The sequence below is a fragment of the Callorhinus ursinus genome, unplaced genomic scaffold (genome assembly GCF_003265705.2).
Source record: "Callorhinus ursinus isolate GAN/ISIS: 27379988/994484 unplaced genomic scaffold, GSC_fseal_2.0 scaffold60, whole genome shotgun sequence".
NCBI lineage: Eukaryota > Metazoa > Chordata > Mammalia > Carnivora > Otariidae > Callorhinus > Callorhinus ursinus.
Window position 1 is genome coordinate 379,415 of NW_027397122.1, and position 27,860 is coordinate 407,274.

The 27,860-nt window shown below is 39.2% G+C and overlaps 1 protein-coding gene across 3 annotated transcripts; it reads right to left on the minus strand.

Moving 5' to 3' along the window:
* Positions 1–527: 527 nt before the first annotated feature.
* Positions 528–27,860, minus strand: VSTM2A (V-set and transmembrane domain containing 2A). Of its 3 annotated transcripts, none has more exons than XM_025853185.2 (5): positions 27,020–27,860; positions 25,013–25,179; positions 23,788–23,838; positions 20,129–20,465; positions 528–2,417 (listed from the first exon to the last, which is right to left on the minus strand). In XM_025853185.2, the coding sequence occupies exons 1-5, from the start codon at positions 27,096–27,098 to the stop codon at positions 2,341–2,343; spliced, it is 711 nt and encodes a 236-aa protein (XP_025708970.1). In that variant the 5' UTR covers positions 27,099–27,860; the 3' UTR covers positions 528–2,340. The 3 variants fall into 3 exon arrangements, with proteins under 3 accessions (XP_025708970.1, XP_025708969.1, XP_073741133.1); XM_025853184.2 differs by having other exon boundaries at positions 528–2,295; positions 27,020–27,854; XM_073885032.1 differs by lacking the exon at positions 528–2,417 and adding an exon at positions 2,424–2,555 and having other exon boundaries at positions 27,020–27,859.

A 27,860-nucleotide genomic window follows, 5' to 3' on the forward strand; every position in this document is an offset into this window, starting at 1 on the left:
GACAAAGAAGACTTCATTATTTTGGACATTGACACAATAAATCTAGCGAGAATTCTTCCCAAGCCAGCATATATCCTTTATTACAAGCGAGCATGGTAAACATCATTAATACAGATACACGTCTGTCTTGCTTTAGAGATGACCAATCTCATGACCTGAAACTTTGGGTAAAAGTAAATTACATGGTGGATTTTCCCAGCCTGACTGAATTTGAATCAGTACGCTAATTTACGCTTGAATGTATGTGATCTTTAGAGGCCAGATAGACTTAATAAATATTTATCTTACCATTAATTTATGCATTTTAAGTATTAAATTTTGAAAGAAAATAAATTTCTAGGTTAATAAAATAGTGCAATTAAATCCTTTATTTATTTTTCTCATTAGACTGAAATAATAAACCAAATGGACAAAAAGAAGTCAATAAAAGTTTTAGCCTGAAACATTATTTCTCAAAGATAATGTTAAGATATTATGAAAATATGCACATTGCTTGTAATTGAATAGCAGAAAATCAATGCATTTACCTTTGAAAAGCAGAGGTATTCATTGCCTTCAAGCTTCAGTTTAGGACCTTAGCCTACGAGCTGCTGGTCCTACAAAGATGATCTTCTGGTTTTGTTATGAAAGAAAATGGAAGAATCTCTACGTAAGGAAAACTTAGGTCATTTCTATCTCAAGCTGTATCTATTCTATAGTGTACATGGAACACATGAATAGTTCTGCCTGTTATTCTTTGCCAGAGTAGAAAACAGTTTCCAAATAAAATAATCTGAATTATCATAAAGCCAAAAATAAGAATGAAATATTTGAAATTATAATTCACTTAACCAGTGAAACCTTGAACACATTATCTTCTTTAGTTGGCGATTTGCAGTCATCTTTTGCATATTATATTTAGCCAACAACCAAATTTTAATTTTTAATTAGGAGACATTAAAATATAATTAGCAGCAAATAACAGAGTGACAAAGCTACAAAATCCATAAAGGTCAAAGGAAGCAGCATCTTTAGCCACAGCAAGAAGTGTTCTTCCATGAATTTAGGTAATCATGGTGACCACTTCACCTTCTCCACATTCACCTCCAAGGCAAATTTTCTAGAAGCAACATTGCTTTTTGAAAATAATAATGATGATAGTAATATAGGGATAGCTGTCAAAACCAGAGAGTGTACATTCTTCAGAGTCAAGAGACCCTCAAACCTCAATAAACACCATATATAAAGGAACATAGCAAATTTCAACACAGCATACACACAACAAAATTAATTCATTTATCAGAGACCAATACAATTTTGAATATGCATTTTCCAGAAGGAAGCAGAGGGCAACAGTGACCATCTGCAGCTGTCAAACCTGTGGAAGTGAAACAAGGCATTACAAAATTCACACAATATATGAATTATAAGTGAAAAACAAATGCTTTATCTAAAAAAAGTTGGTTGGTGGCCCAACATATAGATCTCTATATGTATATATTTATATATTTAATGATAAAAATCAGCTTGCATGAGGGTCATAGTCTATCTACTTTGAAGTTATATCACACATACTATAAGCAATTTACAGAATTTGTCAGGTTTGCATATACAGGAATTGCAAAATGAATTAAAATACATTGAAATATAGAACACTCAAAATGTATTTATATAAACCTCCCAGGATTGACAGGGATTGGCCGTAATCAGCACTTGCCACCATTGAACAAGAACTATAATCAAGAAAAAGGCAAAAAAAAAAAATCCGAGAAAAAAGAGAAAATTAAAAAAAAAAATCTTTCCTTTATTATGTCTTATTTAAAATAACGTTCTCCTCGTTGACTCGCGGTGTTGATGATTTTGTTGTTGCCCCCAAAGCGGGGTTTTGTTTGATGATAGTTTATGTTCTGTTGCTTTTTGATTTCTGTTTGTTTCCTGCAGGTAATGTGTCTTTTACTCGGAAATCAGTGGTATCCGTAGTAAATATTTACTATACAGATGACGTTCAGGCCAATCCCTGAGCAGTCAGGTGATGCTTTAAGTAGCCGAAAGAAAAGGGGAAAAAAAGAAAAAAAAATAGATCTGGCTATTAGAAAATGTCCTATCACTTCACACTAATTTTCTTGAAATAAAAGACCAGTGATTTGCCCAAGAAAATGTTATGAACAAAGCGTGTGATAGCCTCTTCATTTATGCTTCCGGAAGCAGGCGCTCCTTGGGTAGGTAATTAGAGAACAGTGGGTGCAGAGTGGTGCTTGGAGTTTAGGGTCAACTTTGCTGTCCGCTCCGTAGATTTTACAGGCGATTTGCTCTTTGCTTTAAGAAGAGAAAGTGATATTGGAAAAAAGTCAGCACTTTAGATTAAAGCAAAGCACCCTTCACAAAGCCACAAACAAGAAGCAGGACAGAAAGTCCATGGCTTGTAGCTATCCTCGCACCTGCGGAAGAAGTTATAAGATATTCGCTCATCTTGAAGATTTCCAATGCTCCTTATTAGGCTGTTTTAAACACATACATATATATATTTAATTAGCTCGCCAGCTTGGCTCTGGTGCTCATGAATGTCTTGGCATGCACTGCAAATAACAACACATACAAAGTATTTCAGTCCCAGGAAGTTGGTCTTGTTTTGTTTTGTCTGTTTTCAAACAATGCCATCCCATGATTGGGGAACCCTGAGAGGAACGAATCCACATACTCTTCCCTCAAGTAATTCTTTAAGGATCATTCACTATAGTCATTTGGTTATTCCTCTATTGGTACCGAAAAAACGCATCCCCTGTTTTACTACTGTGTAAGCATAAAACCACAGGAGTAGAACCAAAACACAGCAGCAGGATTCTCAAGGGCGGGGAGAATGTGTTCTGGAATGGGTGCATGAGGGGTTTTGTTTTAGAGAAAGATCTTTCTCAATTGTTTACTCTTGAAATCTTAGAAAAGTAAGTGCTATCAAGAGTTGGAAATTTTTGAAAGAGCTTGAGGACACTGTAAGGGAGAGAACTAAATGGAATTCTTGCATTTACTTCTTCCTGCATTTAATTCAGTAAACTTCTAGCTACTAATTATGTATTAAATACCTTTATTTGTAAGAAAGCAAAAATGTGATGAGGCTCTAAGAATTTCTTTCTTTTTTTGGGGGCTCTTTCTTTTCTCTTTCTTTCTTTTTAATTGGAGATAGATTGAAACAGTTTGAAGGGGTAAGGGCATGGAAATTCAATCTTTTGAATATTTCCGCTAAATCATGTCCAGGTCCATATTGCCAAATGATAAAAAATTGAGGCAAAAACACATGCTCTCAAAAACGTCACTGTAGAATAAACATTTGGGGGTTCTAAGATGGCCATTTAGTAGACTAAATCAAATCATTACTGTTTTGATGTTGTTGTTGTTGTTGTTGTTTTTGGTTAGTGCTGCCATTGATTGTCTTTGTTTGGTAGTGAGCCATATATTTAACACAGTATCTCCTCATAGAAACCTAATGGCTGAAGACCCTGCAGTTAATGGTGAGTCTCTGCAGGGTGCCTTCATTCAAGCCGGGTAAGGAGGTTCAACAATGCAAAAGTGATAGGTCATGTGAAGCTTTCAGCACAAAGTTCATGCAAAGGAAATATATACAATCCATGTAGAACCACTAGCATCAGAGCTTTCCAAAACTAAATATGTATTCTTATTACCTTTTGAAGAGAAATTCTTTGACAAGTATTCATTTAATCAAAAAAGAAAAAGGAAAGGAAACAAGAAAGAAGGAAAGAAAGGAAGGAAGGAAGGAAAGAAAGAAGGAAGGAAAGCAAAGAAAGAAATGATTACATGGCTCTTTGAATAGCCAACTGCACTTGACTTGACACAAAGTATGTCTGATATTGAGTAAAGGTTCAAGAAATGCTAAGAGCAATAAAAGCAAGCAAAATGATTCACTCTTCAAGAAAGATATTTTGTGAAATAATGGTTTCCTTTTCAGTGTAGGCATTGCAGATTGGCTCACAATTGCTCAGGTCATGTATTTTGCTGCCCCTTCCTCAAATAATCAACCCTTCATAGGGAATGCCTGAGCCCATCATTCCCAAAAAGATATGAAGGGAACCGTTACTTTATTTTGACCCAACATTTCCAACCATACTATGTCGAGCATGTGCAAGTTAAAACAAAATTTACATAAGCAGGATAATCAGAAATAAATCCAATTGCATACTGTAAAGAGTATTTTAAGGCTACTAAAATTTTGAATGGCCATGAGATATGCAATATGCTATTGTAACATAGTATTTTTTTTCTAGTAATCATTCCTCTGCTCTAGATACATGTATTTCCTAGCATATTTCTATTAAATGAAATGTATTCCTGTCAGGACAATTATAAAGCTTTTTTATCGCCCTCTACATTAGATTCTAAAGCAATTTTATCATCAAATCACTGATTGTTTTTCTCTTCTGTTTTAGGTCTTGAATGAAGAAATATGGACTCCTTTATCTTTGTAAACCCAAGGGCTTAGTGAAAACTAAGACTCTGAAATGCTGTCATTTGTCCTGTGTTCTTTTAACAAATAATCATCATAGTCCTTTCCATTCAGATGTACACTATTCTGAATATTACATTATTATCAAACATGTTATTATACTCTATTCTATAGAAAGTTATTATTTTTTTTAAGTCAAACTTTGGCCACTCATCATGCTCTAGTCTTACTTTCACTGATAGAAACATTTTACTTTTGTGAAATAATGACAGCTAGGACTCAGTTAGGACCCCTGAGCTCCAATTTCTTCTGCTGCCTCTCATTTCTAGGATCCCAAATAAGAAACATATTTGTTCTACATTTTCTAAATTGAGCATAGTAACTGTGTGTATATTATTTTTTTTCATATTAGTATGACAGACATTGTGTTGGATCACCTATTTTGCTTTATTTGGTTTCTCTTGCCTTATGCCCAGGCCGGGCAGGGTGATCTGTTATTCCCTAATACGCCCATGAATTTAAGCAACTCTTCCCTTCCAATAACCTGCATCCGTTTTGTGTGTTCCCACCAGCCCGTTGTAATTTCACTCTCCTCTGAACGTCACAGTAGATGGGCGTTGCCTCTCCAATGGCCTCATCATGGCCTACATTGACTTGTAATTCATTACATTCATAGCTTATCTCACTGATTACACTGTAAGCTCAGTAAAGGCAAGGGACAAAACTTAAGCAATTTTTTTTTTTTATGACTCTCAATGTCTAAAACAATGCCTTGAAAGTTTTAAAACTTTTCCCCTTACACAAAGTTCCCTGTGAAGAAGAGAGATACTATTATCTAAATTATGCAAAGAAAATGTACAGATAGCAGGCCCAGAGAGAGGGCAGCCTAATAGAACTTAGAGATTTCTCTCTGACTCAGAATGCCATTTCATGATGTCCTTTGACTTCTATTTAATAACGATGACTTTCATTTGTTTTTATGCTTAAAGATTTTCACAGTGCTCTCTCAGGTGTAATTCCCCAAGCCTTTGTAACACAGGAAAGGTATTTTCTCCATTTTGCAAATGGAAAAGTCTACTAAGTCTTCTTAGAAGTCTAAGGAGTGCGGAAACTTAGCTTCCAGTTTTCAGCTCTTCTAATACCTCATGCAATAGCCAGTGTCACATCACCTTCACTGAGATGTGGAAAAGCAAGCCTTTCTCAAGAGGCTGACTGTGACAAAAGAGAGTTTGGCTAAGGAGAAATACGAGAAAAGAAAAAGAAAAGAAAAGCCTCAAATATTTTATCTCAATTATTATTTCAAAGAACAAAAAAAGTCCATCTGTTGCTTTAAAAAAAAAAAAAAACCCAAACAAAAAAACCCCCAAAAACCAACCAAACAAAAAATCACAGCACAGGAGTGAGACCTTGGCATTCTGTGTAATCCGGTGGAGATGGGCTGCAGTTACACCACATCGTAAGAACCACTTCCATCAAGAGCTCAGTCCTGCACCTCCCTGCCTCATTTCACTTAGCACAACTTCCCAGACTGCAAAGTCGGCCTTGCCCCTCTCATCTGTCTGCCAGATGGAAGAAGTTAGCTCCTTTTAGCACCTTCCTTTTTAAACTATTCCATCTTGTACTGCCATTTCTTCCCTGCATGCACGGTCATGAGGCTGGAAGACACTGGGCATGTTTAATAATGTAGCATCCCCCTTGTTCACATCAATTTCCAAAATGACTAAAACACATTGGGCATCTACTATGTGTCAGGGAATATGCACTAGGTAATTTGCATGCATTGTCTTAGTTCATCCCCTCAACAGTTCTGTATAGTAAATGTATAGATCAGGAGAAAATATAACTCAGTGACATGGAATAACTCACCCTAACTCACATGGATAGTAGGTGGTAAAGTAAAGAAATGAAGAAACAGCAATGCGAGTCAGATCAATTTAGAATAAGGACGTGCTTTTTTTATGAGACTCCCTGAGGCAAATGATCTTGCTCCATTGTCTCCACATCTGTTCAATCAAGATGTGAAGCTATTATTTGAATGTACATTAACCTTTTCAGAGAAAAATGCACTGGCCATAACTGTTTCAGAGAAAAAAAGAAAAAAAATTGATCTAACATTTCTTCTCCCCAGCTCAGAATTGATAAAGACGGGATACAAAAACATCATCAGACTTTTATACTTTTCTTAAACATTAATAAGACGTAAAGCTTGCTTTGTTCCATACAGTGCACCAAATGTCATATGACATAATAATATTTTGAACTTTTCATATGATAGAATTTTAGAGCTTAAAGGTTCGTCCAAATTCATTTAAATATTTGAATAAGAGTTGGCTCCACCATCGTTCCTACAAGTCTTCTTCTAAGCACTTCTTTTTCTCCAAGCTTTTTATTCACTTTGATAGCCTAGGACTAAGAAAGTTAAGCTGATTGTTTTAAGGTGCCACCACTAGTTAGTGATGGAGTGAGAAAGACCACCTGAGCTCTTGTCTACCAGGAAAAAGCATCAGAAGAGGATACGGGTATTGAATTCAAAGAACTAAGTGGAGTGTTTACACAACTATCTGGACAATTTATCCCATCTAAATTATACCAGCTCTTCAAGTACCCACTTTCTCTTGGCTGTGAATATTTTCTGACAGGTAAATCTCCCATGTGAGTACAACTTTTCATTGGTTTAGATATGAGGTACAGTCAATGCAGGGCATCTGTCTATAAATTGGGGTATGATTCTCTTCTTTTTCCTATTTGAGTATCGAGTGGAGTCAAAGGAACAAGAAAAGAAAAAGAAAACAATTTCTCTTCTGCTATGTGGCTCCACAGTCTGACTCTGGAGTCTTTATTTTATAAAAGTGAATATTAGTGAGGCTTATCATCTGAGCAAAACTAAAACTGAAAATGCTCCAATAATAAAAGAAGCATCAGTCAAATAATTTTGTCTGTAAGGAGCTAAGTTTATAAAGAATGGAGTGTCCATTACAGCTCTAGGAACAGACAGAGCCTTTGACATACTTCTCTTTTATTACAGATGTCAGCTTCAAGAAATGAAAATAACTGTGTGAGAAAATTTGAGCTAGCTTTTAATGCCATTTTATTCAGGTTTGCACATACTAAATCACTACTTAAGGGCAAAGGTCAAATAATAGGATGATTTTATCCTATAATTTTTTGAAAAGAATATCTTTTTATTAGAATTCTTATGGATCCATTGCCAATTTCTTCCAGAAAAAAAATTTTTTAAAAAGAAATGTGCTTCATTTTGACCTAATACATAAATTGCCTATTTTATTGTGCCCTGGCATGTTGGCAGTAGCTGTGTAAATTTCCCTTTCTCTTTCCTTTTTGTCAGCAAATTTATACCTCTGTTCTAGTCATGAGGACCTTTCTTGTAGTTGAGGGAAGGAAAAAAAAGTGCAGATGCTCATGTACACAAACTCTGTTTGCCAAGGTGCATGGCCGATACGCCATTCACCACAGAATTTTCCAGACTCTATCCGTGGCAGGATATCAGGGTTCCTACCTTCTACAGTGACTCAAGAAGGAACATGTAAAGTGATGGTTCCTCCCACCTGCTAAGGCCATAGTGTGTCTCCAAACAGCACACGAATTGTAACTCATTCATCTAAGTAAGACTGATCTTGGTGCACACAGGATGAGCAAGTATTTCTTGAACACTTGGTATTTCTTTACCTCTGATTGTGGTCTCATGAGGTCATTATAATCATTTTCCAAATTAAGGAGCTGAAGCTGTTGAACCTGCAATGTGTTCGCGTTTACCCAGCTAGTAGGTGGTGCTGCTGCGATTCAAAACCAGTTCGGTCTCAATCTACAAGCTAATGTGCATCACAATTTCCTCTGGAGATTCTTCATTACTGCAAAAAAACTCTCGACTCTCAATTCTGCCTGTTGGAAATATTTGGAAATATGAGCTGCTTTGACAAAATGGAATGGAGAACAATATAAATTAGGGGAAAACAAAATGTTTCCAGAGAGTGAAGTTTTTAGTACCATGTACATTTAATAACTCTTTTAATGCATGGATAAGAATGATTTATTATTAGCACTACATTTACCAGTACATAAATAAACGCTGCTCTGGGGCTTGCAACTATTTACTCATGGAGTTTAAATATACCTTTTGCATGTGTGTTTTCATTATTAATTAGCATACTCCTTATTCATAATGCAAAGGTAGATATTAATCCACATCTTGTTGGAAGGATCACAAATTCCCCGTTAGGGACTACACACACACTTACCATATTGTAGAGCAATGCCACATTTCTCAAAGGGCTTAAATAAGCACATTCAATGTGGGGAGTGGAGGAAATAATGAGGACAACTGGGGTCAAAGTGGGATGGCTCTGCATCAGAGCGGGCTGGACTAGTGTGCCCTGAGTGAGGACGCTCATATAAAGTGCACCACAGCGAGAACTATTGACTGCTGAGCGGAGAGAGAAACAAGCTGTATTTTCATATTTGAGCCATCACTCACTAGTTGGTGAAATAAAGGATCTCTCTTTCCGCCTACACTCTTGCTGCACTGTGACAAAGATGCCCCTCTCCAACATCAACAGAGAAGAATCCCTCATCAAAGAAAGAAACACATCTCACATTTTTAGAGAAATGGCAACTGAGACACTCAGAATAAAGACACAGAAGTAAAGGAAAGAGAAGGAAAAAAAGTTGCAAATGGGAGATTTCAATTTTCGCTCGTCTTCTTATATAAATTGGAAAGTTAAGATAGCAACATACTTCATACAGTAATTTGCCTACATTTAAAAATTAATTTTAATTGTTCAGCAATGTTTGCTCTTGAGGAAAAAATTACTTGAGGACCTAAGGCCAACGGGTTATAGAAAAACACCAATTATATAGCTTCAGAAAACACACTTATTTTAACATAAGAAAAATGTTTTAAGACTTTACCCATATATTTTCCAAATTTGAGCCAAGGGTTGTAGTTTTTCCTTAATCCAGCTATTTCAAAATTATCTAAATTAGAATGTTTTATAAATGAACTTCATAACAGAAATGACCTTAGCCATCAGAATTAAATAATTAACAGAGATGAAGCAATATACATTTTTAATCCTTGTCATTTTTATCAAGGCAGGCAGGTATAATAAAAGTACATAGTTGCCAGGGACTGCTCATCGAACTTCCTAAACATAATTTGATACTAAATATAATTTTCAATAAATGAATATTGTTGTTATAGTATGCAACGAAGGATGACCCAAGTGTATTCTCCATTAAAACGTAGGTGTCTGGGTTTGTTTTGTTAGAAATTGACCAGATTACATAAGAATTCATGTATCTTCTCAGCAGTGGTATTATCCTAAGTGGTTTGTCCTATACATAAACCAAAACATCATACCCAGTCCTTAAATATCTATTTAACTCTAATTACATGCTAAACACAATGCGAGACACTGAAATAACATAAAAAAAATCAAGACACAGTTCATATCTTCAAAATACTTATATTTTCAGACTGTTGGAAATTGAGTTTTTATATTCTAAAGGGTTTTTTTTTTCTATTGAGTAGTTGTGTTTCTACTGCTTGCTCCATAAGTGTACTATTTTTCAAATTAACCATTTACAGTGCTAAGAGAAATCAGAAAATTAATAAATTTATTTAATCAGAAAAATTAAAACTCAAATATGTTCCAAATGGCTGAAGAAGATGCTGCTAAGAATGTGTCTCTAAAATAAAACATATAAATAACACAAGAAAGAAATCAGTCCCATAATAGACCCCCTCATTTCACACGGCTTAAGACCCCCCCCTTCTTTACAATGCAGAGTGGCTGCGTTACTTAATCTTTATTAAAATGCTCGTGTCTGTGAAGATAATGAAACTGCTTAATGTAGTTTCTTACTTTTTATTTTTTCAATGGCTCCACAGTCATCAGCTTTGTGGGATGAGGAATCCTAACTCCTAGTTTTGCAATTTGCTTTAATTCTAGCATTAAGAGTTTAACCTATCTTGTTTTTTTTTTTTTAATGCACATAGGGTTTCGAAATTCATGCAAAAATGCTCTCTCAGACTTTTTAAAAGACATATTAAATAAAACATAATTATCATTTATAAATCTTCCAGGGTACTAATTTTCCTTGACAGTACCAATGACTGCACCGTTGCTCACCGCTCTGAACTCCCTCTGAATTGGGGGTTGAATGAGTCATACTAGTGAGAAGAAAAATGATTGCATGATATTTAATTTATAGACTTTACATGTGCTTGATTAGTTTAATCAAGATAAATTTATCAAGGTCACACTCATTATATTCAGAAAAACAAAAAGAATAATTCGATGGTCACATTCTTCAACCAGCTCCCAGGAAATAACATAGAGTGTTCTTAATTTCAAGGCTACTAGCAATTTCCAAGTATGCCACTTTCATAGTAGTACTTTTACTACATATATATGCACACACGTATACATGTATGTATAAATGTGTGCATGGGTACATACACGTGTGTGTATGTATATTTTTAAATTGTCACTACCTCCACAATCACACCCATTATTTTACTTTGTTGAACATATTTTGTTTGTTAGTTTTCTCTCTCATGAGCTGTCATTGGTCTATCTTTTTTTTTTTAAGATTTATTTATTTTAGAGAAAGAGAGAGAGAACACGTGGGGGCAGGGCAGGGGGAGACAGAGAGACAGAGAGCATCCCAAGCAGACTCTCCACTGAGCATGGAGCCCGACGGGATGCAAGGCTTGGTCTGACAACCCCGAGATCATGACCTGAGCCGAAATCAAGAGTCAGATGCTCAACTGACGGAGCCACCCAGGCGCCCCATCATTAGCCTATCTTTAAATCTGGGAAATTTTAAATAATGTGTTTTTTTCCCCATATAACAAAAGCAATGGATTATCATTGTATAAATGTTAATTATACTCACAAAATAATCAAATAATTAAAAATCATAACATCTTGAATTTTGATGTACATTTTCATATATTTATCATCTTTCTATGCAAGTATCTCAGATTGACTTAAAGTTTTGTATTCTTTATTTCTTACTTTAATATTTTGTGGCCTGTATTTTTCACATTGTATCCTGTACTGAATCTTATCTAATTTCATTAAAACTTGATTTTAGAACCTGCGTAATACTCACTGCATGGTTTTAACATTTTAACACATTCAAGTAACTTCCTTACTTTTGGTCATTTGGGTATTTGCTGTTTTGGGAAGGCCTCTGTGAGAAGCATCTCCGCTCATGCCTCTGGGCTTGCTTCACTACTATTCGTTTTGGAATTTCCTTCCAGGAGCATCACCTCAGGTATGAGTGGGTCACACGGTCTAAAGCCCTGTGACTGTCCTTCCAGACAAATGTTCCTCCAGAAAGAAAGTACCAGTTCACCGTGTAAGTAATCATATAGCAAAATGCTGGAGCCACTGTAACGTTGATGATACACGTTAATTCTAAAAATCTTTGCCAAGATTATATGTTTCAAGTTTTAAAAAAAGACTAGGGTTTTGACTGAGACTGCATCAAGTCTACAGATACTTTTGAAAAACCTGACACATTTACAATTGAGATTGTCCATCCAAAAACATGCATATTCATTCATTTATTCAAACCTAAACTCTCTGAACAAAGTGTTCTAATGGTCTTCATATTTAGATTACTTGCGATTGTTTTTTAAAAAACTAGATATTTTATACTTTTTGTTGTTGTTACTATTGAAGATTATGTATTAAGGCCCAAATATTTTCTATTTCCAGTTTTGCTGTCAAATAGAGAATTAAGTTTATTTTGATATTTCTCCTAAATCATTTGGAATGGATTACATAATCATAGCATATGTAAAATTGAGATTATTTTCTTCTTTTCCTAAGTATTAGACACACATATTTCCTTGTCTGCTGTATCACTTTTTACTTAAATTTGATTTAATTAAACAAATGTTTTGAATTACTTATAGTAAAATGTTATTTTCACTTGTATATTTTGTAACTTTAAATCTTCAAAGCCTCGGGCCTCTGATTTTATGCTAATCTTTCTCTGATTTTTCTTTTCTGCTTAGCTCTTTAATTAATTTGAGTTCATTTGGATACATATCATAAATTATAATAATGTTTCCTTTTGTCACTTATTAATTAAATAAATCCTTCCTTAATTCTTATATTTTTAGCTCATCAGATATTAAAATATTTTATATAATTTGAGGGATTTCCAGGCTTCTTATTTTCTTTCATCTCTATTTGTATTTATGTTCCTTTATTACCCTTTTAAATCATAGTTATTTAATAATATGCTTTAAGATCCTATAGGTAAAAAGGAAGGAACTAACCATTGCTGAACTCTTAGCCAGGTTTACTCTGATAGATATTTAAAATACATCATGTCTCTTAATGCTGAAAATGGCCCCTTAGGGCATATGTGTTAATATCTGTTTTATAAATTATGGCTCTTGAGGTTCAGAGAGATTTTGTACAACAGCTCACTCAACAAACAAGCTGGGGTTTACTGGGTTCTAAACCCATTTTATTATTTTCTTTTTAAAGCTTTTACCTGTTCTTATGTTTTTAGATGTATCTATGATCATTTTATGACTTTAAACATTCTGAGGGTCTTTTTTGAAAGCTTGAATTTAATTAAGTTAGCAGCCAGTGAGCATAATTGTGGTTTCCAAGTACATGTTGTTTTTTCAGGCCACACAGTTCAAATTCTTAACAATCCTTTGGAATTTTATTACGCTTTACAGTAAGGATCTAGTTACAACCTTGGGCAAGACAGCTGGTCACTAATATATTTAGTACGGTTATATAGGGGAAAATTTATCATCAATTAATGGCATTGTGACAGAAATAAAAAAGAGAGTTCTGAAATTATACATGATAAAACATAAGCCAGGAATGAATCCTTCTTTAACTCCTCACCTACACTCACCCAATAAGGAAAATATGCACCACAGCGGAGCCAGGTGGTGTAGACCATTTACTCTCAGCACCTCATGGCTCCTAATAATAATCAGAATAATAAAAAAGCATATGCAACAAGATTAATACAGCAACTAATTATCATTTCTTGAGGCTTGATCAATGCCAAGCTCTCTCTGCATATGATTTCATTTAATTCTCAAAACTTGGTGAGGTTTACACCATAGTTCCCATTTAACAAATGAGGAAAGGGAGACATGGCCAGCTGTGAGTGATGGAGGTGACTTGGGAAGGGCCTTCCTCCTTAGTTGCTGGGCCCATGGCACCTTGAGAATGAAATGAATGCACCTGTGTGCCTAAGGTGTTAGGCTTTAGGCGACAACAGTGTTCCTTGGGAGAAGGGACGCTTGTCTTTTCTAGGACACGTGTTACTTTGACCAACAGAATTAAGTCTTCCAGCAACTTCTCAAACCTTTGGTTATCTATCCAGATAGCTGCTCACCTGGCAGCTGTCTGATATCTCAAATCATGCAATCATTAGAGACGAGCTTACAACACGGGCAATTCTGCTTTATGTCTCCTCAACTACAGAGCTCCCGGCAATCACAAGTGAACCCTAATGTGGCCAGTGGTGCCTTGAAAAGCCCTTCCAACATAGAGCTGGGCCTTGGTTTTATGGACTCAGCTAGTTACTGAATTTCAATGAGTTAAATATGGTTTGCGAGCGAATTTAGCCAGTACAGACTTTTAATCTACTTAATTCTGGTTCAAACACAGCTCTAGCAGATCCAGTGGCCTGTATTATCTAAAGCACTGCCTCAAATCTATTTTTCACCTTATTCATAGACACTTGATTTACATAGCAGCCATTTAACCGATGGAATTACAGTGATCAAATTAATTTAACCTGTGTAAGCAGCCAAGTTGGATCATTTAAACCAAAATCAACATTGAGGTCTAAATTATATTATTGGCTCGCTACCGAAAGGCAACACACCCTTTCCTCATATTTTAAATGAGGAAAACAGCCTCCTGCAAGACCCTCAGCCCCTCCTCTGCCTCTCCGCACCACCTTTGAATTCTCTCCCAAGATCATGCTTGCTAAATCTGGCCATTTTTGGAGAGGAGCCATGTTTATCAGCCACAGAGGAACTTCGGGGAGCTCTTGGTTTCTGGCAGCTGTAGCAGCAGCTGCCTCTCAATGCTCAGGTTCAGCTCACGGTGAAAACACAATAATCATATTTTGGAGTTCAGAGAATCAGCATCCCTGCTGAGTGACTAGAGACTCCACATGTAGAAACATAACTACCCCTTAACCACGGCCAGTTTTTCTTGTTAAGTGCCGGCTGTTGATCACCGGAGCGAAGAGAAGAGCTTCACAAAAGTCCATCTCAATTGCAGAAAATAATGGCAAAAGACCAGTTTCTGTACAAGTATTTTGTAGCATCACACTCATGCATGCATATCTCATGGTAAGTGATACAAATGTTTTCCTCATCCATAAGAACTTTTTAGAGCTAACGATTTTCGTAATTTGCTGCACATAAAAATGCCTATTTCCGGTTCTAGATTCAGAGACTTTCATTCAAAAGGTGCTAGGTGGAGTCTTAGAATATGGATTTTTAACAAGCTCCCTGGTGAGTCTGGCTTGAGTCGTCTGCAGGGCACTTGGAGAAACACTGTTTCGAGTCTCGGTCAGTTTTGGAATAGTGGTAGTATTATCTATTTATGCAAATATAATTATAAGGAAGAAAATAAACACAAAGATTTACTGTCCCTGTCTGTTTTCCTTTTCTCCTGCAAACACGAACTCCATCTGTTCTAGGCACCTGGCGGAATACAAATGCAAATTGTAATGTCTGCAGCCTAGAAGTTATCTTGGGTGACCAGCTACCCCGAAGTGCCTGAGACCGAGGCTTCCCAGAATGTAGGGTGGAATCCAGCCGGGAAAGGAGGAAAGCCCCGGGGAAGACTTCCTACACTACAAGCACAACAATGGATTCAAAGGAAGCATAAACAAGTTGCTGCCAAGCCTTGAAGGAGGAAACAACCAATTCTAAGAGGATCCAAGGAAGCTTTACAAAAGAATTTGCATTTGAGTAGGAACTCGGCTAAGAGGGAAAGACCCACGCAGAGACAACACATTTGCACAGTCACAGAGGTAAGACAGTATCTGAAAACATTGAGGAAATACTAATTAAGAAGATTATGGGCGTGAGGATTGCGAACTCAGGAGAAACAAGGCTGGAAATTAGACCATGATAAAGTTTGTGATGGTGCTTTTGGAAATAGTAATTCATACTTGCTCTGTTGTGATCTGTTCGGTGCATTAGAATTTAAACAGGCAAGGTATTAGGAGCTGTTGCAAGAGACGGGGAAAGTGAAGAGGACCTATGTTGAGAACTAAGTCCCTGTTGGGAGGAACAGAAAAGATGCAGTTGTTCAAGGATATTTTAAAGAGACAGTGGGACTGAATATTGAATTCCCTGTGGCAACCAAAGGAAGAGAAAATAAGAACGTTTTCAAGGTTTCCACAAGACCTGTGTTTGTGATGATGTGAATAAAAGAATTTGGGAACACCAGAGGAAGAACATTTCTTTTTGGTGAGGAAGCTAAGATAAACTCGGTTGCTTTGAGTATTTGTGTTTAGGGGCCTCACCACCCTAAAACCTAAAACGTACCCTCAAAAAACATTTTTTTTTTTTTTTTTTAAATCTCTCAGGAGTCGATGTCAGTTGGGCTCAGCTGAGCAGTGCTGGTTGACAAGGCAGCAGGGACTGAAGTTAAAGGCTGGGCCGCTTAGGCTTCACTCAGTAAAGTGGTCTCAAGGTAGTTGGACTTAACTGGTGCCTGGCTTCCGAGAGGCCACAGCTGATGCTGCCTGCCCTCAGAAAGGCTAAATCTAGACTTGGCATTGCATGACCCGCATAACTGCTTCATACCCTACTGTCAGAGTGGCCACAGGGCAGCCCAGGTTGGGGGGGGCGGGGGGACAGGTGCCACATCCCAGTGCATGCAGCGTCAACAAACGTGCAGCCATCACTACCCTGCCACAGTGCTTGTGGAAGGCATATGTGGAGATGTACTGGGGGACCAGAGTGAACCCTACCTAGTCTGGCTCTCCGGAGAGAATCAGAATTGGAAACGTGAGTGCAGGAATTTTGTGGGGGAAAGTTAGCAGTCAAAATCTTAAAAATGGGTGATTGGATCAGGAAGTTGAGACTAGAACAGGGCTGCATTTACGAGAGGCGTTTGGCGGGGAGAAACCAACAGAGAGCTCGAACTCTAACAGCCAGTCGGAGGACAGATGCTCCTAGCAACTACGCAGGACAAGACAGGAGAGGTGAGGGGACAGATTTGGAGACTGCAGGGCTGGCAGTGGAGGAGGTGCTAGGAGGGGGAGTGGGCGGCGGCGCCCCCTGCCGGATGGTGGCTGGCGGCTGGGGGAGGCAAGTGGGGGCTGGATTCAGTCTGGTTTGCCAGTTTTCCAGGGCTTGGGGAGGGGTCAGTAGCGGGGAAAGAAGACAGGAACGCAGGGAGGACTGGAGGGGTGGCCTATGGAGGGCATCTTTGGCTTCTGGAAGGAGGGTGAGACAGGAAGACTCAAGTAGAGGATGGGTAATATAGTGAGGTCTTTGGGGAAGGGAGAGGCTCAAGGAAGTCTCGGTGTTCTCTGTGAAGGTGGAATGAAACCACTCCGGGCCAGAATCAGGAATTCTTCCTCCTCAGAACATCTATAGGACATTTCTTCTAATGTTAGTTATGAGTGCACAAAACTGGAGAGAGTTCAAAAGAACTGGAGGTGAGAAAACAAGGGGTTGCAAAAGCCAAGTTTTGTTTATCTGTTTGCTTTACCATTTTTCCTCATTGTTTTGTTTTTAATCATGGATTATCAAATGAATTTAAAAGGAGATGTCATAAAGGTAAACAGTTTAAAGCAGGAGGGTACAGTCACATGCTCACTAACTTTTGGAAAAATACTGGAAAAATATGGGACTAGCTATATTAAATGACAGTTAAATCTTTTCTTTATCTTGCGGTGTATAGAGGGAAATAGGCTCTTTTTCCATCTTTTTTTTGTGTAGATTTCTGCTTTACAAAAACTGGTTAATTGTATGACAGTTTGAACATTATATATATATATATATGTATATATACCAAATTACTTTCAGCCAATACTTTTCCTGAATAGAGACAGAAATTCTTTGACAGAAAAATACTATGAATTAAGAATTGAGTAATTCAGCCTAAATAATTTAATCAACCAAATCTAAGACTATCATGAAGAGAAAAGGCCAGATAAACCAGCCTTTTGTAACACATGTACCATGGATAAGCATGCCTCCTTGTATCAAGTGAAAACAGACAAAAGCCTACTATTGCTCTTGGCCTGTAAAAGCAAGATGTTAATTTTTGTGTCTTCATCATGTCTTGCCTTTACTAGAGTAAGAAAAAAAAAGATGCATGATCAATGGAATTTACAAATATATTGTTTGCTCACAAATAAAAATATACACTCCTTGAAGAGAGGAAGTATGTCTCCCATTTTTGTGTCATTTTGCCTGGCACAGAAGCTCTCAAAAGGATGGAGAGTGAATAAAGGAAGCATGAGTATTGAAATCAGCTTTATTTGGATATAACCTGAAAAATTATAAAGCAAAATTATAAACCAGGATGTAGGTATTACAGTGAATCTACTCTATACATATCCATCCCAGAGACTGTATTTTATACAATAACTGTGCAAGCACAGAAACTTCCACATGGATGGGATGGGTGGCTAGGTTACCCCAGCTTCTGACCTAGAAGCTAAAAAGTATTATTAAATGTATCAAAAATATTTTCCAGTATTCACTGGTAGAAAAAAATAGAAATTAAAGATTTTGATATATTTCATATTAATCTTTGCTATAAGCAGATGGCTTTGGATGCATATAGGCTTTCATGAAGTCAGTTTCCCTTCTGTCTTGCTTTAGAGAAAGCAACAAGCAAGGCTTGGTGTGGTGGAAAATAAGCAGTGATTTCTGTTTGAAAACTGTTAGAAGACATTGAGAGTTTTACCATTTAGCTCCAATCACCACACCAAGAAAAATATATTAAAATAGATAGTTTTAGAGTATATTATGTCATCTAAAAGTAAATAATTTAGAAATAGGACATTTCATTCCATGCTTAGAACCCTCCACTGGAATAGGTAATACATTTGATTTTATTCAACGAAACAGATTTATGATATCTAGTTTGGAATATTCTATGTAGGCTAATACTTTGACTTTCATGATTTGGAGTTCTCACGAATAAGGTCCTAAACTGTCTGCTGAAGCTACTCTGTAATTTTGCATATAGCGTCTGGCTTCTTTTTTTGTTTTTGCATGGAGAGGGGGACAATGTCTCCAAAAACACTGACTCTTTGTCAAACAATGGCTACAAAAATTCTAACCATTAGGCGCATATATAAATGTATTTCTGTGTGCTATATATGTATATGTGGTTATACATGCATATAGGTATTTATGTACATATACATTCTAGCTATGGTTTTATTCTTTAACTTGGAAAACGAAAACGATGAGAAAGAGGAAAATGAAACAAAGCCACACAAATTGAGCCTTAGCGGGGGCTAAGAGACTAGGCTATTTATTTATCAGATTGGCAGAAACTGCCATGACCAAGGGATGCTGGGATACTTGCTCACCTACATTTAAAGGCAAGGCAAGCAAACTTCCAGGGACCCTTAGTCAAGCTGCCTACAAAGCATATCCATTAGCACGTGATGCACGAGTAGGAAACCTAGGTTGACACACATTATTTTAAAAGTGCATATATATATATGTATTTGAAATCCTCCTAATGAAATGACCAGGTTTTTGTATTTAATGGCTAAAGTGACACTGAATGTTAGCAATGTAATTTTCTATTACCAACAGTAGTATCAATAATTCTTCAGTGATAAAGTGTAAAGGAAAAACTTAAAGAATGATAAATTAAATATTTTTCTGCTCCCTTCATCCTGTAATATTACGTCAAGTGTTTGAACAAAATACAGAACAGTCACGGGGTTGTGCAGGGTACTGCTCATTCCAAGAAGTCTTTATCCCACATCAAGGTTAAAACTTCAGTGAGTTTCCATTGGCTGAGTGATTGCATAAATTAATGTCATTCAGACCAGCTTTAACTTGCACAGCTGACTTTGGAAATGTGTGACTAAGCTCCTAAATTGGCATCGGAGGCACATTTACCGGAGTTGCCTTATCTCTGCACCACTTACTGCCTTTCATCCCCCCCTCACTTCCTCCCATTATCATCATCACTTTCATCACAGGCAGCTGAAGTTTCTCCTTCAAAATCAAAAGCCCTTGGAGAACAATCCTGCTTAAAGCTATGGGCCGCTGAAAATGTGTTGTCTCTTTCATTTACATTTTGATTAAGTGAAAGTCTCTTAATTTGGCCATTATCAATACATAAATCTGTAGAGAAAATGAACATGCATTTATAATGCAACCAACATTACATGATTTACTGTTCTTATAATGTGTAAATACAGAAGGGGGGAAAAAATAGTCCAGCTCTGAGGTCCCCTGGACATGAAGCACTGTCAGCGACTAACAGGGCAACTCACATCCTCTGTGAAGGCAAGCCTCAAGCTCCCCGTGTCTCATCCCATCATTATTTCAACTGAACTAGGTCTCCAATTTTAAAACCATCACACATAAATCTGTCTACTCGACCAATCTTCCCGTGGGAAGGTTTGTGAGTGGTAAAGTGAAAGGCTCAAAATGGGTTTCCATACCTGATTGTGGACTTTGTTTGGGGATTTTGGCTACCCCTTGAGGGCTGGAGGTGGAGTGCATTCGCTGGTTGGCAGAGCTGTGGATGCTGCTGGGAATAGCCACTGAGACATTCTTGCGAGGCTTCATATCTTGCAGCCACATGGGCGAGGCTTCGAAGGCCTGCATCCTCCTGGCATGGGTGTTGGCATTGACTTTCAGGTAGGCCTGGGCTTTGTGTTCCTGTAGCTCTCCGTAATTGGCATCGGTCACCCTGCATTCATATAAGCCTTCATCCTTTTTCCTTACTTTGGAAATCTGAAGCTTGTGAGAGATGTCATTGCCTTGGACTTTCACTGTCTGAAAAATTGCAGGTAAAAAGAATAAAGTGCTACATCAAACGGTTTTGTTCCCACATTTGCTCCTGAGCTTGCTAATGCTGGAAAATTAAAGGGTCTTAATAGCCTCACAGCCACAGTCAGAGAACTATTTATTTTCTCAACAGTCAAATATGGAGGTCATATTTATCCCATTGCACTAACAACTGGCTTCACAAAATCATGGAATAATTAATTCAATCCAGCCAGTACCAGATTCTATTAGCCATGTGGTCCTCATTTCCCAGGTTCCAGGAACAGTCCTGCCATTTTCCAACCATGAGATTGACCTCTGCCTGGATAGCTCAGTCAAATGAAGCACAAACAGAATTTGGTAAATGATTTAGTTTTATAGCCTCTTTTCTACAGGCTACAACTCTGAGAGATCATAAAATTATTTTGTTGGTCACAACAGAGTTTGAGAATGTGTTTTTATCCCTGCACTGGGATGCTTTACTAAAGGTACTGACAAAAATAGATGTGAATATTTAATATTCTACTCAAATGTTTGGTGCAGTCTTACCAATAGTCTTGGGGTGGTATGGCTCAGGGTACACATTAAGGTCACCTGGAGTCTTATGGTCAGAATGCATACCCCCTGCCATGGTAGGGTCTTTATGCTACTGGACCTGGAGATGCCATCAATCAGACACTGGTTTGATTTTCAAAATTAAAACTGGCTCTCTTATTTCTTCTAATAATGTTTATGCCAGATTAATAGCAAAATTAAATATAAATATTAAAAGATTGTAAGTTTGTATTATGTGTAATATACATGAACACATGTATATCCATAAACATCCTTATCAGAACAGTTAGGTTTTACATACATCATATATTATCCATGACTGACAGGATGATGGATTTCATAAGACACTCAGGATTTAAGGATTTGCGTGATTTTGGAAGACAGAGAAATGAAGTAAAGAAGGCATACATTTTCAAATGGCCATAAGTAATTAAGAAAACTAGGGAAATGTTCATTGTGTTTTACATACAGAGTTATATATACGAATAGTTATCAATATGTGAACCATAACCATAGTATGTATTTATTTGTATGCAAAATTACATATTAAGATACTCATACTATGAAAATAATGGGGAATAATAGTTTCAAATATAATCTCAGTTGAGTCTCCTAATAAAGTTTGAGATAGTTGGAGTACTTATATGATTATTATTTTACAGTAGAGTAAACTGAAGTTTGGGGGTTTGGGTCCTTGATTCTCAGCATTGACTGTACATTAGAATCATCTAGGGAGCTTTAGTAAATGGTCTCATCCGGGACACCTGGGTGGCTCAGTCAGTTAAGCTCCGACTCTTGATTTCAGCTCAGGTCATGATCTCAGGGTCGTGAGATCAAGTTCCACACAGGGCTCTGCCCTGGGCATGGAGCCTGCTGAAGAGTCCCTCTCTCCCTCTGCCCCTCCCTCCCCTCGCTCTCCCCCTCTCTAAACTAATAATAATAATAATAATGATAATAAAGAAAATGGCCTCATTTGGATTAATGTGGAAACATTAAGCTTGCATCTCAAGGAGGCACAGCTCCTATCAGTGTTTGATAAAAGCATTCCTGAGAATTCTAAGTTAACAACTGCTGGTTTAAGACACATGACCAAGGTCACCTTGTTAAACAGGGAATAAACTTCTGTGTCAGTCTGTAACCAGAACTTTTGCTGATGCACTAGATATTATGAACTTTTAGCATAGATAATACTGTTAGTGGTTATGTGCATGATCATGTATCTTAACTGTATGGCTCCCTAGTTCAGGATGTGTGAGGCTATTCCTTACTGGTCTTTGGAGGATATAGTCATGGCCGAAGGGTGAAGCATGAATAGTCAGTGAACAATCTAGCCACTACATATATGTATAAAAATGAAATAGTTAAGGTTAAGTACTGTCAACAATTGATTTTACCAGTAAAACCTTTCTAGCACTGTATGAAAACAATAATTTCTGTAATATCATAATATTTGAATTGAAATATTCTAAAAAGTGAGTTTATGAATATAAATTGTAGTTTTTGGTTTATGTCTTATTTTTGTTTGATATTTGCTTCCATGTTGAGATTATACACTTATATCACAGAATTTGGTTCTATTAGTACAATATATTTTCATACTTTTAGGTGTGATATAACTGCAATCTTATACCACTTTTTTACTATTGTAACAGCTTCAGAATAAATTTTCTTTTTTAATATAGGTCATTGGATTTTTAAATTCTTAAAATGAATAAAGAATAAGAATATATACTTATATATATTCCTATGTATAGCATATATGCTAAGCAGGCCTTGTACTTTCTGACTTTATATAACTATTTCATTTCTAGTAATGAAAACTCACTATTTATGAATGAGTTAAGCAGTTCTATCAACATAAAGTGATTCTAGGAGGCTTCATTGGTGGTGTAGTAAAAAAAAAATACAATTTTCTTTTTATTTCTAATTTCACATAGCATTATTTTTTTTAAGATTTTTATTTATTTAATTGACAGAGAGAGAAAGACAGAGAGAGACAGAGAGGGAACACAAGCAGGGGGAGTGGGAGAGGGAGAAGCAGGCTTCCCGCTGAGCAGGGAGCCTGATGCGGGGCTCCATCCCAGAACCTTGGGATCATGACCTGAGGTGAAGGCAGTTGCTTAACCAACTGAGCCACCCAGGCGCCCTTCACATAGCATTATTAAAAGTCAAAATACATCTCTATTTTCAATAGGTCGAACTCCTCCAAATATGTTTTATATTTACATTGCCTTATGGTTTTATATTTATATGATTTTGAGCATTGTCATTAGAAATACATTGCATGCATTATGAATCACAATGAAAATTGTGTTGTTTTCAATACAATTTCAACATCCTGTTGAATTTTTTCCTGCCTAGGAAGATTTTCATAAGTTAGTGTTTTACTTCCTATCAAAGGATAAGTTTTTCTGTGATTTTGAATGGATATTAGTATTGCAGTCCTATATCCTACAGTTATGTAAGTGCCAAAAAGAGAAGAAGAAAGTGTCACACTCCTTGGCTGGCAAATGATTCTCTAGTAATTGTTTAAATATTTACGATATTGAAATAAATAATTTTATTGTATCAACTCTAAATCTGTTTCAATTTTTATGTACCCAGTAAATAAGAAAGAGAAAACTGGATCTCGTCTTGCGTTCGTGAAATTGCCTTTTTCCGGGACAATAAGTTAAAAGGCTTTTAAAAACCTAAAATTCCCCTAATTTTCATCTGGGGCCTGCCTGGCAGCTGACAAAGGCAGGCGCCCCCTGTCGCCTGTCGCTGTGATACTCACACTGATCTTGGTCCCGTCGTTGTCCGGGTCTCGGTCGGGCACCAGCTCCACCTGCGGGAGAAGGAGACGATGCTCAGACTCGGGACCCTGACGGTCCCCGTCCTGATCCGGAACGCAGCCGCGCCGAGCCAGCTCGGCGAGGCTCGGCGAGACCCAGTCGGTGGTAGCAGGAACGTCTCGGTTGGGGTGATTTAGAAAAGAGACCGGCGAGGGCCAGCGCAGCCGCAGCCGGCGGGTCGGCCGCGGAGGCCAACTGGGCGCGGGGCGGCGGGACCGCGCGGGGGCGCTGCCGAGTCGCGCGCGCTGGGATGTGGATCCCGGACACCGCGGGCTGGTGAGGGCTGGACTCCCCGAGCGGGCGCGGGCGCGAATGGAAGTTTGCGGGGACAGGAGTCTGCGTCTTTGCCCGGCCTGCCTCCCCTCCCTGGGGTCTCTTCCAGATTTTCTTTTTTCTCTTGGGCAAGTCCGCCGCCTCTTTTGCTGAACCGTTCAATCTCGGCGCCGACCCTCTCTCTCCCGCCTCGCCCCGCTGCTTCCCTTTCCCAGTCCGTACTCCTTTTCTCCACCCCTCCCCTTCCCCTCCCACCCCTCCCCTCCGCTCTCCTCTCTAGTGTGTTCAAGAGTAGCCTCCGCTCCCCTCCTTCACTCACTCCCTATTCCCTCTACCTTCGCACCTCGCACCCTCTTTCCGCCGCCCCTCCTCTCTCTCTCTCCCTCCCCCCGCTTTCTTCCCCCTTTCCCTCCCTCCCACGCCCACCTCCCCTTACCCCTCCCTTTCCCTCTTCTCTCTCTCCCCCCTCCTCCCAATCTCTTTTCTCCTAGCCTCAGTCGTGAGAACTGACAGGTGTGTGTGTGTGTGTGTGTGTGTGTGTGATGCAGACACAGAGAAATGCCTCCCGACCCCACCGTCCTGGAAGGGGGACAGAGAGTGTCCTGAGCTGTAACAATACAGTAGTCCCCCCCTATTGACAGCTTGACAATAGCCGGTACTAAAAGGAGGAGGTTATTCCCAGTTTTAATCGGGAAACACTCCACACAACACGACTTCCTCCTTGGTTTTAACGTAATGTCACCAGGACACATTCGGGCTCACTCCCTGGCATCACTCACGCTAAGAGAGCCAGGCGGGCCCCAGGGGCGTCCAGTATCCCTGGGTGCACCTAGAGGACTAAGGGGGTGAGTGGGACAGACGCACGCGGCGTTGCGGGCGACGCGACTCGGCTACCTGCGCACCAGCCACCTCGGCCCCGGGCTCCAAGTCCTCGGGCCCTCGCAGGAACCACCACTGGATCTCCAGATACACCGAGGCAGAGCCACTTTGGAAAGCGCAAGACATCTCCACGTTCTGCCCCTCGGTCGCCGTCACGTTCCGCGGAAACTCGGTAAATTTTGCTGCAAAACAGAAACGCATCCTTTTGGAACACCCACACCACTCTTGTCAGCGTCTCGTTCCTTGAGAGCTCTCTACATTTTTCCTGGACTTAAAAAAAAAAAAAAAAGGCAACAAAACCCCTCTGTGATTTCTGGGACGTTGCCTGGTTCCCCAACCCCCTTTCCTTTGCCCCATTCATGTCCATTTTTGGTATCATGCCTAAATAACTTTGTTGTGGATGAAGTCCAGGTAATGGAAAGGTTAACAAGCTTGCCAAATAACACCTCTCTTAGCCAAGTTGCCCATAGTTAGATCCATATACCTTTTGTCAGATTGCAGCATTACCCAAAACTTCCAGAGGGATTCAATGAGCTACATTTTTGACAAATCTGTCAAGTTGATATATGAGGAGAGCCTCTTGCTCTAAGTTTCTAAATAACCTATGACTAACTGGTTGTTTCAAGTAATAGAGAATGGATCATGATTACCTGTCAAAATGCACATGCCTGATATATCAAAACAATTACTAGCAACTGTGATTTTAAGCCACAGCGTGAAACGAGTTGCACACTTTCTAAGCTGTGAACATTTTTTTCTTTCTAGATTAACCTTCATATTTGTTCTCATCAAGCTGTATTGTAAATTGCCATATATCATGGCATATAAGAATCACACACCTGGTTTTAGTTCAGAGCGAAGACTGTTTTGAAGTCACCAGAGATTTTTTTTTTCAGTCTTTTCACTATCAGTCTTGACACTGCCTGTCTGCAAATTCAGAGTTAAGGTGAAACTCACAAAAATGAAATGTTCCCTTTCTCCCAAAGGCATTTCTTTAACATGGAATGCTCTGGGTGGTTGTTCTTATCTGGTCTGAGGGATACTTTGTAAAGAACTGATGTTTCCCTAAAAGTAATCCTGGAGAGATTTGTGGCTGACGGAAGTGCACAGTTAAAACGCACACTCGTGGACAGGAGGACAGAGGGCCTGCAGGACTGATTTAGGGTGGATGCTCTTTCCCCCCACTTTTTAAAGAGAAGCACCATCAGTGTGTCTTTTCAGAATTTTAGGAAATAACAAAACGATCTCAACTGAAGGGGAACTGTATTTATACTTAAAGGAAGTAGCAGATGTTAAAGAAGACATTCTGATGTGAAAATGACTTTTCTGTTTAAGCTGGAAGGAGGAACATGGCATTTCTGCTTGCCTAAGTGATGCAGTCTTTTGGCAGCAGAGATGTGATCTGTTCATGGTGCTGAAATGATCACTGCAGCCTGCGAAGTCCTGAACAACTGGATTCAGCAGGCTGCTGCGGCTTGTAATGCAAGTCGTGCCTTTTTATGGGTCCTCAGAGGAGTCTGTCCTTTGATAAACACACATGCAAACGAAGTAGCAAGGACCCAGAAAAAGGAAACTAAACCAATTCTGCCTACACTGAGGAGGACCGGCAATGGAGAGCCCCCCATCCTCAGCTCTATTTGTTTGCCATGATTATGTATGCATGAGTGGTTACCCAGTGCATGAACACAGATACAAGGCGCGCGCGCGCCCGCGCACACACACACACACACACACACACACACACACACACAACCCTGTGTTTGCGCTTGCCCAGGAACCCACTTCATTGTCAGGCACAAAGTAGATTTGCTCTCAAATCTAGCTTGCCTACTATTTAATAAACTTTAAATAAAAACGCCAAACAGAACACTATTCCACTGTTACTTGCTAAGAATCTCACTACATCTGCTTGGCCGTTCTTGGAATATAGAGAACACACACACACAGACACACACACACACACACACACACACACACGCACTCCGCAAGCAAATGTATATTTGCCAGTGAGCACAGACTTACCTTGAGAAGACAGCCCTTGTTGAACATATAAAACGGAAAAGAAAACAAATCCAACATATGCCGAAAAGACCCCCATCATTCCAAAAAAGGGGGGGGTCACATCAGTGTAGCCAACAGCCAAAAAGCCCAAAAAGATAGGAATGCAAACGTATCAGAGGCTCAGTCTCAGAGCCCTGCGCGCGACCCTGCAAACATCCTGGAGCTCACTCCGCGAGGACTGGCTTTGGGGAGAGGGGAGTGCAATTCGCGAAGGTTAAAACCAGCTGGCTCGGATTCGGAGAGGCTTCGAGTCCACACTCGGGCTTGCAACGCGGGGAAGTGCCTCCGCTGCTTCGCTGCCTGCTTTCAGCTACCTGGCAGCTCGTCCAACGTCAGCCCGCTGCTCCGGCTTGCGTGATCACTGCCCTCCCTAAACGCCGAGCCAGCTCGGGAAGTGGGGAGTGGGCAAGGGGGGCGGGCTGGAGGACTTCACCGGGCTCGCCGCGCCGCAACTTTTCCCTCTAATGGCTGCGATGATGCCTTTAACTCTCTGCGCGCCGGACGGCTCCCCACCTGCCAGGAACGCTGGCCGGGCAGCCCGCAGCAGGCTCGGGGCTTGGCGGCTCCGTCTACGTTTTCTTTCTGGAGAGCAGGAGCATTTATTTTTTTCCAATTTGCCCTTTTTCCCCATCGATTGAATCTTTCTTGCCTCGGCAGACTGGATCGCTCGGCGCTTAAGAGGACAATACAGTTGTAGGATTGCGGTGTAGGATTGCTGGGGGCTGGGAGCTGGAGATTTGGGGAGGAAGTTGGGGCATTGTTGAAGGGGGAAATGGGATGGGGTGAAGGAGACTGCTTTGGG

Bases quoted from the DNA above. Each gene is read 5' to 3' on its own strand.
- VSTM2A (XM_025853184.2), bottom strand. From the start codon at position 27,098: ATGATGGGGGTCTTTTCGGCATATGTTGGATTTGTTTTCTTTTCCGTT. The intron at 25,180-27,019 runs GTAAGTCTGTGC...TCTGTTTTGCAG, and splicing joins ACAAGGGCTGTCTTCTCAAG to CAAAATTTACCGAGTTTCCG. The intron at 2,296-20,128 runs GTATGGAAACCC...CTCTTCTTAAAG, and splicing joins CAAACAAAGTCCACAATCAG to CAAAGAGCAAATCGCCTGTA.